General features: G+C 40.8%; 1 protein-coding gene across 4 annotated transcripts in view; it reads right to left on the bottom strand.

The window, feature by feature from the left end:
- Positions 1-4366: 4366 nt before the first annotated feature.
- Positions 4367-15149, bottom strand: part of EPM2A (EPM2A glucan phosphatase, laforin) — a 46891-nt gene continuing 36108 nt past the window's right edge. For all 4 annotated transcript variants that reach the window (XM_075146231.1, XM_075146232.1, XM_075146234.1 and 1 more), the window contains 2 exons: positions 7656-7897; positions 4367-6260 (listed from right to left, as the gene is read on the bottom strand). In XM_075146231.1, the coding sequence (XP_075002332.1) occupies positions 5980-6260; positions 7656-7897 (523 nt within the window). In that variant the 3' untranslated portion in view covers positions 4367-5979. The remainder of the gene's footprint in view (positions 6261-7655; positions 7898-15149) is intronic.

The raw sequence follows: 15149 nt of genomic DNA, 5'->3' as shown, positions 1-15149 counted from the left end.
TGTCGTTTAACCATTAACTAACTGGGGTCGGGGCCACTGCTACTCACAGTTACAATTTCCCATTCTGGTGCTCTGGCTTTAAGCACAGGTGTGGTGGGACAGAAGACCTCTAAGAGGCTTTCCTGTTTCAGCAAGACACATGCCTGTTTAGACTTCCATCTGGAGCTATCATTTAAGTATATTTTAAGAGGTGCCCTTCCCATTAGTTCTTCTAAAGCATAGCTTTATCGATCCTATTTCAGAACAACACATCTCTACGCAAGGGATTTATTTGACTGCCAAACCACAATGCACCAGCAACCATTTTTGTACTCATAAAGCTTCACCTGCTCAAGTACATTCCACGAGTTACCTGCCCAAGAGAGGGTATAAAACTGGTCTGTGTTCTTGAGAGCTTACCCTTCCACATTTCTTTCTTTATACAGCTAAATATTGTAAGCCTAAATAGTTTGGTAGTATCCCTTTAACTGGTTAGTGAACTTTAAATAAGCTATACTTTTATCTAACATATTGATTATGTTTTCAAATGAGTTGTGGTGTTTGCTATCCCACTCCAAAATATTTTTCCCTTTGACATTAGCTAGGATTATACTTTATATATTTTTGCCTTTCTCCAAATACAATCTTTATATTCATTTCTTAACCTCTGTGTTTATGTATTTTATTGAATTTTTGAAGATTGGAGTAATTTTCAGCATTTGATTTGTTGCAATTACTTCAGGCTGGCTGCCCAACTTAAACACGACTGCTACTCTTGGATGATAGCCTGACCGTTAATTATTTCCCTGCTGAAACTGCACTACCGCAAACCAAATTTTGTTATAATGACATTAAGTAAAGACCATAGAAACCTGCCCAACCTTAGAAATTTTTTCTTGGCAGCTGTTTTATGCTTTTTCCTCACATCATCTAAATCAAGAATGAGATATCATTTAATATTTTACCATCTCATGAATAAACAGACCTTCTATTTTCCTTGATGTAAATATAACAACATCAGCATTGAAGTAATTATCAAATCACAGACATTATCCTGCAATCTTTGTAAATTTAATCTCCCAAATAAGATGTGTTTCAGCACAAAAAGGTTGAATTATATAGGGCTAAGGTTCACAGTGTCACCATCCTTGTTTTACAGGGTGTAACAGTTCTTATTTCCTTATCCCCAGACAAGCCTTGATATGTAAAAAGATTTAATAAAATACGCATTACTTATCTTTACAGATATGGTAATTTTTAGTCACAAAATCCTTTATAAACTAGTCAAGACTGGAATGAAGCATTCTGAGGTGAAAGGGCGGAGCAAGAGGAAGATATGTCTAATTAAGAGCGAACACCCTATAGATTCACTGTTAGCATAACTGAAGGGCCAACAGCATGTATTTTGGTTGCTTATATCACAACTATGCAATTATGCTAATATATGTTAATGACATTGCCCTTGAAAAAACTGCTTTCCTCTGTTAATTTAGGAAGAAGATCAATTATGAAGTCATATGGTTTGGTCTTGCTGTTGGTGAGGTCATTGTGTTGCCGAGCAACAGAAAAAGGATTAATTCCTTTATACTTCCACCATTCCAAAGTCTGCTCCCTCAGAGCAGCCCCTTTCCCTTTAAGCTATATTTAAGATGTGGAAAATAAATCACAATTTTTTCCAGCAGAATATTTTTAACTCAGTAACTGCAGAGGTGTTGATTTACCACTAAGAATGTAAACAGTTAGAGTTGGAGACAGTCATCTATATCCTGTCGTCTGCTACATTAATCTAATTCCATTTTAGCTAAGGGCAGCCTGATGGTCATTATCCTTCAAGAAGGAAGGGCTTGATTGCCAAATATATGCTTTTGTGGTAGTTGCTATACTTCTAAATATTTCTTCATAATTTCCTGTTGCACAGTCCCACTGTATTTTTTTAAATAATCTTTTTTTTTTTTTTAAATTCTATCTTTCGTTTAAAACCTCTCACCGCAATTTCATGATGAAGAATAAAAGAAGCAGGGTAATACAGTTATGACAAATGTCTTTGACTATTTCAAATCAATTTTTTTTTTCTCAATTACAGACCAGTAAAGTCAGTGGGTTTTATAAATTAGAACTCAAAAAGGACATCATAGTAGGTAATGGAGTAAGTTTGACTTTTTGCATTCTTGTTCTAAATAGGGATTTTATTACCTGCTCCTGCACAACCTACAGCCTATCTTTTTCCTTTATCTTTGCCCAAGAGGGCTTGGCCGGCAGTCTCAAATTTTAATTCCACCCCAGAGCAGAGACACCGTTTTGCACATGTTTTTGTGCAGCACACACAGCTCAGTTGCCAGTTGTGAGACTTTCCAACTACTCCGGAGTACAACATGGTATAAAACCTGCAGTCCCGGCCACATCCAGAGCTTCACTGTGCTTGGTGCTGTACAAACAGAGAGGGAAGACCAACTGAAGCAACTAGGGCAAACAAGTGCCAAAGGGACTAAAGTTCAAAGTGTGAAATAACAAGTAAGGAGTAAGGGAGAAAGGAAGGTATTCAACAGTCGTGCCAGCCAGCCCAGTCTCCTTTCACCAGGCTGCATTGCCTACCTAAAACTGTCACGCAGAAGATTCTCATTAGTGTTTTTCTGATGTCAAAAGGAAAAATATTCAGGAAACTATAGCACTCAAAGCCTGACCCATCCCTCGAGGGACTGTTTGTTACAAAAACACTCATAAGAGCTAGGATTGCTTAGCTCCTTCATGTACATAGCCCTGGGAAAGAATATATACTATTGTTTGCCTTAAAAATGACGTCGAGATACTCTAAGTACCTGCAGTTACAAATGGTCTCATTCCATGTAGCAAATTCTACTTTCTTCTTTAATTTAACAGAGGTAAAAACCTGGCTGTAACAGGGCAGAGAATACTGATGCTCATACCAGCAGAAAACCATTTTCCCCAACTGATGCTTTTCAGTGATGAGTTATCAAAATATTTCTACGTGGCTCCTGTTATTGCATATGTATTAGTTTGGCTCCTTGGGCCCACTTTAAAATAACTGTTTATCTGTTTCTAACTTTCTATAGGAGTTGTTCTTCTCTAAATTTTGTAGCACTTTTATGGCTGAAGTAGCAAGGAAATATACAAGTATATGAACAACAGACTGTCTTCATTCCTTCATCCAAAATGTATCAAGAGGCAAGTCTGTGGAAACAGCTAATGAGCCAATCAGCATAAGAACATATTACAAATTGGAATTCTAATAGATAATCTCTAGATGCAGATTTATCATGTAATTATACAGTTGGATAAATAGAATATTTTTATTTGATTGCTTTTTCTGTGGCTGTAGCCTCTTGCAATGATCTCTTTAGCATTTAAATGCCCAGTTACATTCAACAGACAGGGCTTTGAATGAATGTTACTCAACAGGGTGGCCTTCAATGAGGAAGGCAGGAAGGTGGCAATGAGGGAAAAAAGTATCCTACAAATAGGTACAAAGGGACTACAAGCTATGGGATCTCTTTGCGTTCTTTGTTAACATGATGTTGGCAAGTTGTTTTCATGTAGTTCATCAGCTAATGCAATCTGTATATGATATAGTCCCACAGCAGTTCAGCAACCAAGCAAACTGAAATTACAATAAACAATGAATCAACAACCCCTTGCTAGGGCTTCCTTGAATGTGTGGCTTCTGTATCATTTGAATTCCTGCCCTACAAATGAAGCACCAGCCTGCTTCCATTGCCAATAAAATCAGAACTATAAATAGCCGATAAAGCACAGCTATACTTACTTAGCCATTTACTTACTTGTTTGTGTCATGTTATGCACTGTTCAGTCCCAAGAACCCTAAAAAAGAAAGGACTGTCTGTCCTTTCAAGGACATATTTTAAGCTTGGGGTTTCAAATATATCTCAACTGAAATGTAAAACTTAAGCGAGTTCTGCTCTCTACTTCTTATGCCGCCCTCCTCCTCTCAGCGCTTGACTTTGAGAGGCACATGGTAGCAAAAGCTCACCATTTTTACTTTAAACTCAGTCAAAATGAGGTAACTCCTGGGTGCTCGTGGGCACTCAGCTGTAGCTCTGCACATTCGCACGAGAGCCCAACAGCCAGACAGCAGCACTGACACGATCCCTCTGCTCCCCGCATCAGGCTAGGGGAAACAACCCCTTTTCTTGGTCTTTGAAGGTATCAGAGGTGGCATATCTCCCACGCATCTTTGCTGTGCTGTTTTTTGAGATTTCCTCCTCAACATCAAAACTGACACAGCATAGCAGACAAGAAATGGGCTGTTACCATTAAAGTGGTGGTCCCATCTCTCTATATAGAAATATCAGTCATGATCCTTTTTGCTATTCACGAAATTGGGAGTTAAAAATGTATGACAAAATGCACTGCTGGAATTGTCATTATGTTTTTATTTAATGGAGAACTTTTCTCATCCATTTCAAAGTATTATTTCAAAGGAAAATATAAGAAACAAAGTCATGATCAAACCCACACATATAGAATAACTTAAATAAATATTTTTCCTTTTGAAGATGATTGAAGTATAGGATAAATAAAATGTATTATATTATTCCGGACATTCTCCATAAAAAGTTCATATCTAATAATTTCTCCATTAAGTATTCAGATAATCAATATACATCAGCTAAATTGCTCTGACTGGGTCTTTAGAGGGTCAAGTTGGCTGGAAAAAATGAGATTTCACTGAAGAATAAACCTATAGAAGTTAGGTTTCTTAATGTTTATACATCCTTAATTCTCTGTTCCTTAGGAAATGCTTTCTCTCCCTTCTCTCTTGGACTTAACCTACAGCAAACTGGTTTTACATGAGCAGGGCTGGAAGCTGTTGGTGCCACTGCTTCGTTTAGCTAAGGGACTGAGCAGCACTGGAAAACATTAGGGATCATCCACAAAGCCAACATGAGCCTACTGAGGCTAAGCTCCTGAGAAACCCTCCACAGAGTTGCTCTTTGCTCGTATAGAGGAATGTATTCACCTCACTTGGCTAAATCTAGCATCTGTGAACATCCACACACTGCTTGTGCAAGAAGAAGAGACTTTTGCTATAGTGAAGAAACCCATCTAAGTCAACAACACAGAGGCTGTGGCGTCAATCATGCACAGAGGCTTACCACGCAGTTCCTATAGGTCCTGTTTTGACCCAGTGGTTACTGCTTAGATTGACTTGGCACCTAGGGAACTCACTGTACAGCACTGCATAAACCAGAAGAACAAAGTGTGCCTTTGACTTAGAGATCTCACAGCCCAGGATAATGTAATAAATAGTAGTCCTTCCCTGCAACAGAGTAAGACTGCAGTAAGTGGATCTGTTTCCTCTCTTCATGCCACATCCCAGCATAACCCCAACGTCATAAAAGAGTATAGCTGTAACTCGTAATATTTAACATTAACTACATAGGCAAAGAGAGCAAATTTTAGTTCACTGCATTAGACATCAGCTTTTTGTTTAAGAAACGGAGTTGAAAAATCAGTTTCCTTCTGGTCTTTCTCATTAATACCACTTGTCTACAAAATTACTAGAAAACACTTCAGTAATGTACACTCCACCTAAAATAACCGAGCAGCTTTGATGATGATCAGCTCCATCCTAACCTGAACCTTAATCCAGTCAAGCTTTGTACCTGTTTTTCTGAGAATGCCTTCGCTTTCTTGTCACTGAAATATTGCCAACTCTATTTCACATCACACCTTATCTAGTGTCTACCCTGAAACCTCAGTTCCTGTAGGCAAGTAGTTAAGAGAAAATCTTAGTTTCCCTTTGCAGAGTTTCTAGGTCTCATACTTGCAGAAAAAGGCTTGAAAACATGAATCATATCAGCTTAAAAAACACTCAAAGGCACTTTTTAGCAAAATTCTCATGACTTCTATGACAAGCTTATAATCTGAAGAGGAGAGGCAGGACTCTGACTCATGATTTCTAAGTCCTTGGGGTTCAAATCTAAGAATTCCTCTTCATCTTCTTTTTCCTCTTCTGCTTTTCTATTCCTGTACTTTGCATGAGGAACGAAGATGCCCAAATTTCTTGTAGAAATCATCTTCAGCACGAATCAGAGCTTCCTCGTCGATGTAGACAGCTGGTCTTCTGGAAGCCAAAAAGTACTGCACTTTCCGCAGGCTCCACCCCATCACGTACTTCAGCCAGCCACTGACAGCAGCGGTGGACCTGCCAACGCCAGCGTTGCAATGAACGTAGACAGTGTGTCCGTTCTCCAGTAGCCCGTGCAAGAGACAGACAGCTTGTGGCAACATCTGTATTCTTCCTAAGGTTAAAAACAAGGCATGTTCGTTTGCATTTGAGAAAGCTAGGTTCACGGTTGAGATTATGTCTGTACAGCCTGATGCACTGGAATCACAATGGCAAACCTGACATATTTTGGTTTTTTTCTTTTTTTTTTCCCAAATGACTTTCTACTCTAACCTTTGTTTCTTCTGGCAACATAAATCTGTAAAATACCCCAATATACGTTCTGATTAACACTGAACATGTGTGGCATATTCATTTTCACAGGGACTGAGATAAGGCAGCAAATAACAACAAACAGCAGGTCTTACATAGCGTTAAAGTTAGCAAGCCAAAAGTGCTATGTTTTTTAGTACCAGATGTTTGTGAAGCTACTTTCTTACTTTCTTACAGCAGTACTGCTGCTTTCCAAAACACTGTAATGAAGGCCATTATGTCAACAATAAGTGAGGGAGAGAGAGCAGGAGAGTATTTTCCTGTACAACTTAATACTGTTACGATTTAATTGTGTACTGAGCATACGGTTAAACAACACAGAACAGTCTTTCTCACTCCCAAAGGGATGACTATACCATATCTCCAGACATCTTTCTCCCTGTAACCCCAGGAACTGAAGCTGCAAACATCAGAGCCTAACTCTTCCTCATGGCACAGATGAGCACTGACATTAAGTCCTTTCAAATCCCTGTTTTAAGGTTTCATGTCTTTCCTGAAGTCCTATTACTGACATGACAGTTCTCTATTTGTGGCAGCAGTATTTCACTCTATTGAAAGCACTCTCTTCTCCTGGTAGGCTACTCACTCGAAAACAAGCACACTTTCTAACCTACTAGTTGGAAACAAGGTTTTGAACTGAGCATTCCAACGGAGGAATTAAAAATAATAATTTCTGTTACGACATGAGGTGCTATGGGCATTCTAAATTAATTACAAATAATTATATAAATGACTGTATGGAGATTTATCAGACTGGGATACTATAGTAAAAGAAAAAAGATTTGCTGCGAGAGGGGAATAGCAGAGACAGACATACAGCATTGTCTCTCCATTTTTAACCAGCAAGGATGGCAAGCTGTCCTGCAAGCTTGCAGTCTCCCACCTACACAGCATATTTTCATTATACAGGCTGAATTCAAGCTGAAAACAAAAACAGTCAAGCAGTTATCAATGTCATATGGCTTTAAACTCAAATACACATACACTGCCAGACATGAAGTACTTTAGATGGCCTCTCCGTCTACAAGAAAATACGAATAATTTGTTAGAGACAACACACACAGAGATTACACCTTGTGCATTAGCTGTATTTTCATGCAACATTTACACAGAAAAAACCGCAGTCATGAAAGTGACAGATTGTAACTCAAAGGGTTTGTTACTATTAATTTAGCTGCAAGAGTGGCCTGAGCATTACCTTCGGTGCTCATGTCCGGGGTTGGCATCCAGACATAGGCAAGACCTTCCTCTTTATACAGTTTCATGAGGATTTCGGGGCTCATGGGTTCTGGGTAGCGGTTGCAGCCCCAGGAATTCTGAACGATGTCCCATTCGGTCTGGAAGTTCATCACAGCCGTAACACCCAGCTCGTGCTTCAGCTTGACGGTCACGTGCTCCAGCTGCCGAGGGCAACTTCCCAGCCAGATGTTTGGCAGAATTCTAGCATTGAGAAAACATCGCAGTGGGATTGATTAAAATATCTTAACAAAGAAACTGCCAAATTCAGCGGTGTTCCAGCTCCAAACTTGCTTAGCATCATCACACAAACACTGCTAAGCGCAGCCTTTTCACGTCATGCAGTAAGCAGCTTCGTATTCCATCACAGTTGAGTTGGTAATGTTTGATGCTGGGGATCAAGGTCCTAACCTACCACAAAGAGCCAGAAGGTCTGAGAAAAAATTCAGAGCATAATTAGTAGCACAGGTCTCCAAGGCATCCATCATTAAGCTTGCAGTGGAAACTTACTATCACAGATTAGAATAAGAAAACTCTGAAGATTCATGCAATTTGCACCAAAAGAGAGACCTAAAAGATTCATGTGATCCAGATCTGAATTACTTTAGTAATAAGCCAAACACATAGAACTCTTCCAGCTTCGTAGCTACCACTATAACGAGGAAAGTAGAAAAAAAAAAAACAACTTAAACTACCCTTCTGTGAGAAAACTCAAAAATGAAAGAGTAATTTTCTTCTCATTTTTCTCTGCTCTTGTGCAGTCTAGTGGGAACCAAATGCAGAATTACAGTACCTATTTAGCTTCTCTCAGGGCCTGAAGAACCAGAAATTTTGCAAGAAAACTTGAGAGACATGTAGGATGGATAAACATCCATATTTCTGGTACTTATCTAAATCAAACTTCAAGACTTCTATGGTTTTCCCATTGTTAATTATCATAAAACTACTGTGTGTCTCAACAGATTTTGACATAAATATAAACTGAATATTCAAGAGGCTTGTTTTCAAATGAGGATTTTTAATCTGCACATGCAATTAAACTGATGGTATCTTCAATGGATTATTTACATACAGAAATTATTAGTGATCTACTTTAATTTTTTTTTGTTTGCACAAACTTCTATTTTGAACATGCAATCCACAAACTACACAAAATATCCCTGCAGTTGAACATACAACTTTGCAAACATTATTAACTGCAAAAAAGTTAAGCTGATCTACAACGAAAGCAGATCCTCAAAAATAAAATGTCTGTCATGCATTTCTTATGGTCTTTTCCAATCTTAATCTCAGAGACAAATAAGAAAAGTTTTATGTTTGTTCAGGAGCAGCTACTCTTATAAAAAGCCCTTAAATCATCAGGTAGCTATTTCCATTCCACTATCAAAGCAATAAGTGCTTACTGGCATTTAATTAAGACCTGTAATTGACAATTATTAAATCCTGCTATGTTACTACTGAAAGATTGTCAAAAAGAAAAATTCAAATCCAGGAAGCCCTTACTATTATTGTTTCCTGTGTTTCAGCTGCATCCACAGTGAGTTACATACCAGCTACACAAACACAGTCTTTAGCCTTAACAGCCCCTGTTTCAGTGAGACAACGCGCTTGATCTCAGGATATGGTAACTGAGTCCAATTTAAACGAATATATTACATAGCAAATAACCATTTCAACCGTGTTTCAACAGTGAGATTGTTTGAAGAGATTTGACTTAGTAGTTGTTTCACATCCATGTTCTGCTCTACAACGTGGTGAGAGTATTTCCCACTGCTAATAGAAAATGCATTTGTTCCTAAGCAGCAAGCAAGCTTTAACTGAAAATTTCAGAAATTAAGATTTACACCTTGAAGTAATTTCCGTTGTTACTTTTCTCACACTCCTGAACACTACCTTTCTAAAGGAGAGAAGACATGGAAAAAAAGTTGTTCTAATACACAGGCTCTGAATTTCTTAAGCTACAAATTAAATTCAGTTCATTTATTAAGAAATATCAATACCAGTGGACTCCATGGCAGCCTGAAGGAAATCCAATGAAGCCCAACAATTGTGTATTAATTACCATTATGGTCAAGGCACAATCCCACGTGCTGGTACAGGAAGGGAGCTTCACAAAATTGCCCAAAATCCAGCATAACCAGCTAGAGCATTCCCACTGACCAGAGGGATTAGCGAAGGCCCACTGCAACAATCGCTTCACTGCCCCACGTCCCACGTGCCAGCCCCACAGCAAGCCCCATCCTAACCTGAAAGAGTGACCACTGTCAGGCTTCTGCCACAGGGATCCGCTGCAATGATTAGAGCATTTCAAGGTGGCAAATGTAAGTTAAAGTGCCCTGACAGATGCTGATGAGTGGCTGGAGATGAGCAATGCCCACAAAACGCCATAGCGGGGAAAAAAAAATGGCAGTATCACTAATACCTTGTGACAATATGAGGATATTCTTTAAGATCAAGAACATTAGTATCTTTCCTTCAAAGGCTTTCCTGGAGACACATACATATGTAATTCTCTTGATATTTTGGGAAACATCTAATACAATAAGTTAGCTTCTCAGGAGAGCAAAAGCGTGTTTTCTAGCATTTGATTGAATCAGGAGCGACTAAAGCATTCCTGAGATAAATAAAATTTCGGGTAGTACTCTTGCTTACAGATAAATCAATGCTTTATGATTTTTCCCCAATGATTATTTAGTAGGAGAACATCACAGCTGCGCTATCTGCAAGACCACTGGGATATACACCATTTGTTTATTCTGTTTTTGTAGCCTAAAGGGTCTTGTCCATGGCAAGACCTGCTGTATTTCAGAATAACAATTGCATTTACTGAAGAATCTGATGGGTTTACCAAGTTTTTATCACTGTCTTTCCCTATAATTAACCAAACTAGCGGTGGCATTCAGAGAATGACCAAAACAATATATTTAGCACAGCCAATTCTTGTGAATTATTTTTCTGAACATATTATTGGTATCATATTCTGGTCCTAGAGTTTAGCCTTTGAGAGGATCAAGATGCAGCCTTGACCTTGGTCTTCAAGCCCCTTATTTACCCACCTCCAAATGACTGCAAAGTCTTGGTCTTGCTGGACAAGGCTTAACCACTCTTTTAGCAGGAAAACAGTCCAGTTTTCCTGCAAAAAACATTACTGCAGAGCTGTCCTATCGGCCAATTTATGTAAAAATCCTGGGATAATCCTACTGCATAGGACATATATTTCCATTTGGCTTTATCTGGTTCATACCTTGACTTTGTCTTATATCAGAAGGAAAGAATGAAAGGGTCAGTGTACATGAGAGTACAGAAACTGATGAAGAGTTTAGCAGCTATATTTTATATATAGATTTTTGATAGCCCTACTGAGGGCTTAATAATGCTGAGGACCAGGCAAACATACATATTAAACAAAGCAAGAAAGTGGTAATTTCGTTTTTACATCTCTTTCCTTAATAATATAACTTCTAGTTTTTCTTTTCCAAGGTGGCCTTTCTTCTTTAAGTTGCCACTGCACTTCAGTAGGTAATTAGATTTTAGCCACAACAGTATTTGGCATGGGAAAGAGACCTCTCTTACTTTCCCCGCTCACCTGTCATGGAACAGTGCTCTGAGCTGTCCGACAGCTGCTGCTTTCCAGCTCATGTGGTTGTTTTCCAGCAGCAGATTAAGTGATCCCTACATACAGTTCAAAAATCATTCAGGGATTATATGTGATCAATAAACCTATAATCTTTTCAGCCATTAACCCCTTTTATATTCCCCAAATGTCATAACAGGACGGTGTTTTAACAAAATTCTACTTAGAATTCTGTTTTAATAGAAAAATGGCACTTTGTCATTATACATGTTAACTCCCTATGTTACTAAGGATACAGAAATGCTTGATCCCAGAAGACATGATCAATTCAGTCAGAGATATTTTATCAACGAAGTATCAATGCATTACTCACGTAGAGTAACACCAAAAATACTCAGCTAACTTCTCAGATTGAGACTTGTAGATTGTCTCAAAGTCCCTTCTTTAAAGCTACAGCCTGTAAAGTCACTTTCAGCCTGCCCTACACCTCAGTTCTCCATCAGTAATATGGAGATAATATTTACCTACCTCAAGGGGACTTTTGGGGATTAAATGAATGAATGAATGTGAGAAGCTTGAATTTGTGGTAACAAGGACTAAATGTTAGGCAAGTGTCTGCTCAGTTTACTTGACTTACAGAACCCCGACTGAAGGCTGACATGTTAAAAACCCACCTTTTGACTTGTAAACTGAGAAAACCAACGACGATTTATCATTACCAAGGAATAAATATGGAACACCCTGAAATCACTTGTACGGTTATTTTCCAGCTGTCATCACACTTAAATTATTTTTAATGATGCACATATATATTGCACTTGGTTGCTTCCCCCCAGGACCCTGCACAGCCTAGATTAAATTGTAACAATTCACTATGAATGCATCTGAAACAACAAATGCATTCCATTTAATCAATGCATATGCAAATAGTCTTCCCATCCTTAAGGAGTAAGGGGTCTGAGGCAATGAAAGATTACCATTCTGATACTTCTTTTTTAATGGTGCAGACTGTAATTTTCAGGCTAGAGGAAATGTTCCCAAAGAGCGACACATTGTACCTTTCAATCTTAGACCTCCACAGATAGTACAAAACCAACCCAGCTGCTGTAGCTGTAGGGATTTGATTCACAGGGAGGGTGACCTGCCCTAGAGAAAGATAACAGTGTTTGGTGAAAACACTGATAACAGCTTGCCGAGAGAGGTGGTAGATGCCCCATCCCTGGAAACATTCAAAGTCAGGTTGGACGGGGCTCTGAGCAACCTGATCTAGTTGAAGATGTCCCTGCCCATGGCAGGGGGGTTGGACTAGATGACCTTTAAAGGTCCCTTCCAACCCAAACTATTCCATGATTCTATGATATCTGGTTACTACATTGGGCTGTCAACTCCTCCTCCATGACACAGACGTCTACGCTGCTTCTTAAGCAGCTCCTGTGTTATTTTTGTTGATAATGGTTTAAGGCAAATGGGCACCAAACTCAAATTTCCTTAAAATGCTGAGCTGTAAACAGGGATGACTCAGATATTGTTACCAGGTCTGTTCAATCATCAGCGTACTAGGAGCAGGCATCTTACAATCTCTCCTAAAATCAGTCAACCCTTCTAAGGAGTTACAGTTCTTGCAGAAGAGGACAGGATTCAAGCCTTTGGGGAACACATTTCATCAGAACATCTATCAGGTACAATATTTCAGATGTTCTTTTATCTCTACAGTTGCCAGCTTTAATCAAGAAAGAGAACTTTGCCAAACTAAGGAAAAATACTAAGGTGAGATGGCTCCTATGACTGGAGTGTTGGAATGGAAGGATACAGGCTCTTCAGGAAGGACAGGGAGGGGAGATGAGGAGGGGGTGTTGCCCTCTATGTCAATGACCAGCTGGAGTGCATGGAGGCTCCACCTGGGGATGGATGAGGAGCCAACCGAGAGCTTATAGGTCAGGATTAAAGGGAGGGCAGGGACAGGTGACATTATAGTGGGGGTCTGCTACAGGCCACCTGACCAGGAAGACCGAGCAGATGAGGCCCTCTATAGACAGATAGGAGCAGCCTCACATTCACAAGCCCTGGTCTTCATGGGGGGCTTCAACCACCCTGATACCTGTTGGAGGGACAACACAGCAGGGCATAAGCAATCTGGGAGGTTCCTGGAATGCATTGATGATAACTTCCTTCTCTGAGTGATAGAGGAGCCAATGAGGAGAGGTGCTATGCTGGACCTTGTTCTCACCAACAAGGAGGGGCTGGTGGGGAATGTGAAGCTCAAGGGCAGCCTTGGCTGCAGTGACCATGAAATGGTGGAGTTCAAGATCCTTAGGGCACCGAGGAGGGCGCACAGCAAGCTCACTACCCTGGACTTCAGGAGAGCAGACTTTGGCCTCTTCAGGGATCTGCTTGGTAGAGCACCATGAGATAAAATCCTGGAGGAAAGAGGAGCCCAAGAAAGCTGGTTAATATTCAAGGATCACCTCCTCCAAGCTCAGGAGCGATGCATCCCAACAAAGAGGAAGTCAGGCAAAAATGCCAGGAGGCCTGCATGGATGAACAAGGAGCTCCTGGACACACTCAAACACAAAAAAGAAGCCTACAGAGTGTGGAAGCAAGGACAGGTAGCCTGGGAGGAATACAGAAAAATTGTCCAAGCAGCCAGAGATTGCATTAGGAAAGGTAAAGCCCTGATAGAATTAAATCTGGCCAGGGATGTCAAGGGCAACAAGAAAAGCTTCTACAGGTACATTGGTGATAAAAGGAAGACTAGGGAAAATGTGAGCTCTCTCTGGAAGGAAACAGGAGACCTGGTTACCCGGGATATGGAGAAGGCTGAGGTACTCAATGACTTTTTTGCCTCAGTCTTCACCCGCAAGTGCTCAAGTTGCAGAAGGCAAAGGCAGGGACTGGGAGAACGAAGAACCACCCACTGTAGGAGAATCATAGAATCATTAAGGTTGGAAAAGACCTCTAAGATCATCCAGTCCAACCATCAACCCAACACCACCATGACCACTACACCATGTCCCTAAGCGCCACATCTACATGTCTTCTGAATACTTCCAGGGATGGCGACTCAGCCACTTCCCTGGGCAGCCTGTTCCAAGGCCTGACCACTCTTTCAGAAAAGAAATTTCTCCTAATGTCCAATCTAAACCTCCCTTGGCGCAACTTGAGGCCACTTCCTCTTGTCCTATCGCTAGTTCCTTGGGAGAAGAGACCAACACTCACCTCGCTACAACCTCCTTTCAGGTAGTTGTAGAGAGAGACAAGGTTACCCCTCAGCCTCCTCCAGACTAAACAGTCCCAGTTCCCTCAGCCGCTCCTCATAAGACTTGTGCTCCAGACCCTTCACCAGCTTCCTTGCCCTTCTCTGGACACGCTCCAACACCTCCATGTCCTTGTAGTGAGGGGCCCAAAACTGAACACAGTATTCAAGGTGTGGCCCCACCAGTGCCGAGTACAGGGGCACGATCACCTCCCTGCTCCTGCTGGCCACACTGTTTCTGATACAGGCCAGGATGCCATTGGCCTTCTTGGCCACCTGGGCACACTGCCGGCTCATGTTCAGCCAGCTGTCAATCAGCACCCCCAGGTCCTTTTCCTCTGGGCAGCTTTCCAGCCACTCTTCCCCAAGCCTGTAGCGTTGCCTGGGGTTGTTGTGGCCGAAGTGCAGGACCCGGCACTTGGCCTTGTTGAACCTCATACAGTTGGCCTCGGCCCATTGATCCAGCCTGCCCAGGTCCCACTGCAGAGTCTTCCTACCCTCCAGCAGATCAACACTCCCGCCCAACTTGGTGTCATCTGCAGACTTACTGAGGGAGCACTCGATCCCCTCATCCAGATCGTTGGTAAAGATATTGAACAAGACCAGCCCTAAAACTGAGCCCTGGGGAA

This window comes from Calonectris borealis, chromosome 3 (genome assembly GCF_964195595.1).
Source record: "Calonectris borealis chromosome 3, bCalBor7.hap1.2, whole genome shotgun sequence".
Classification (NCBI taxonomy): Eukaryota; Metazoa; Chordata; class Aves; order Procellariiformes; family Procellariidae; genus Calonectris; species Calonectris borealis.
Note: the sequence above shows the minus strand (reverse complement) of the source record. Positions and strands in the feature narration are given on the sequence as shown.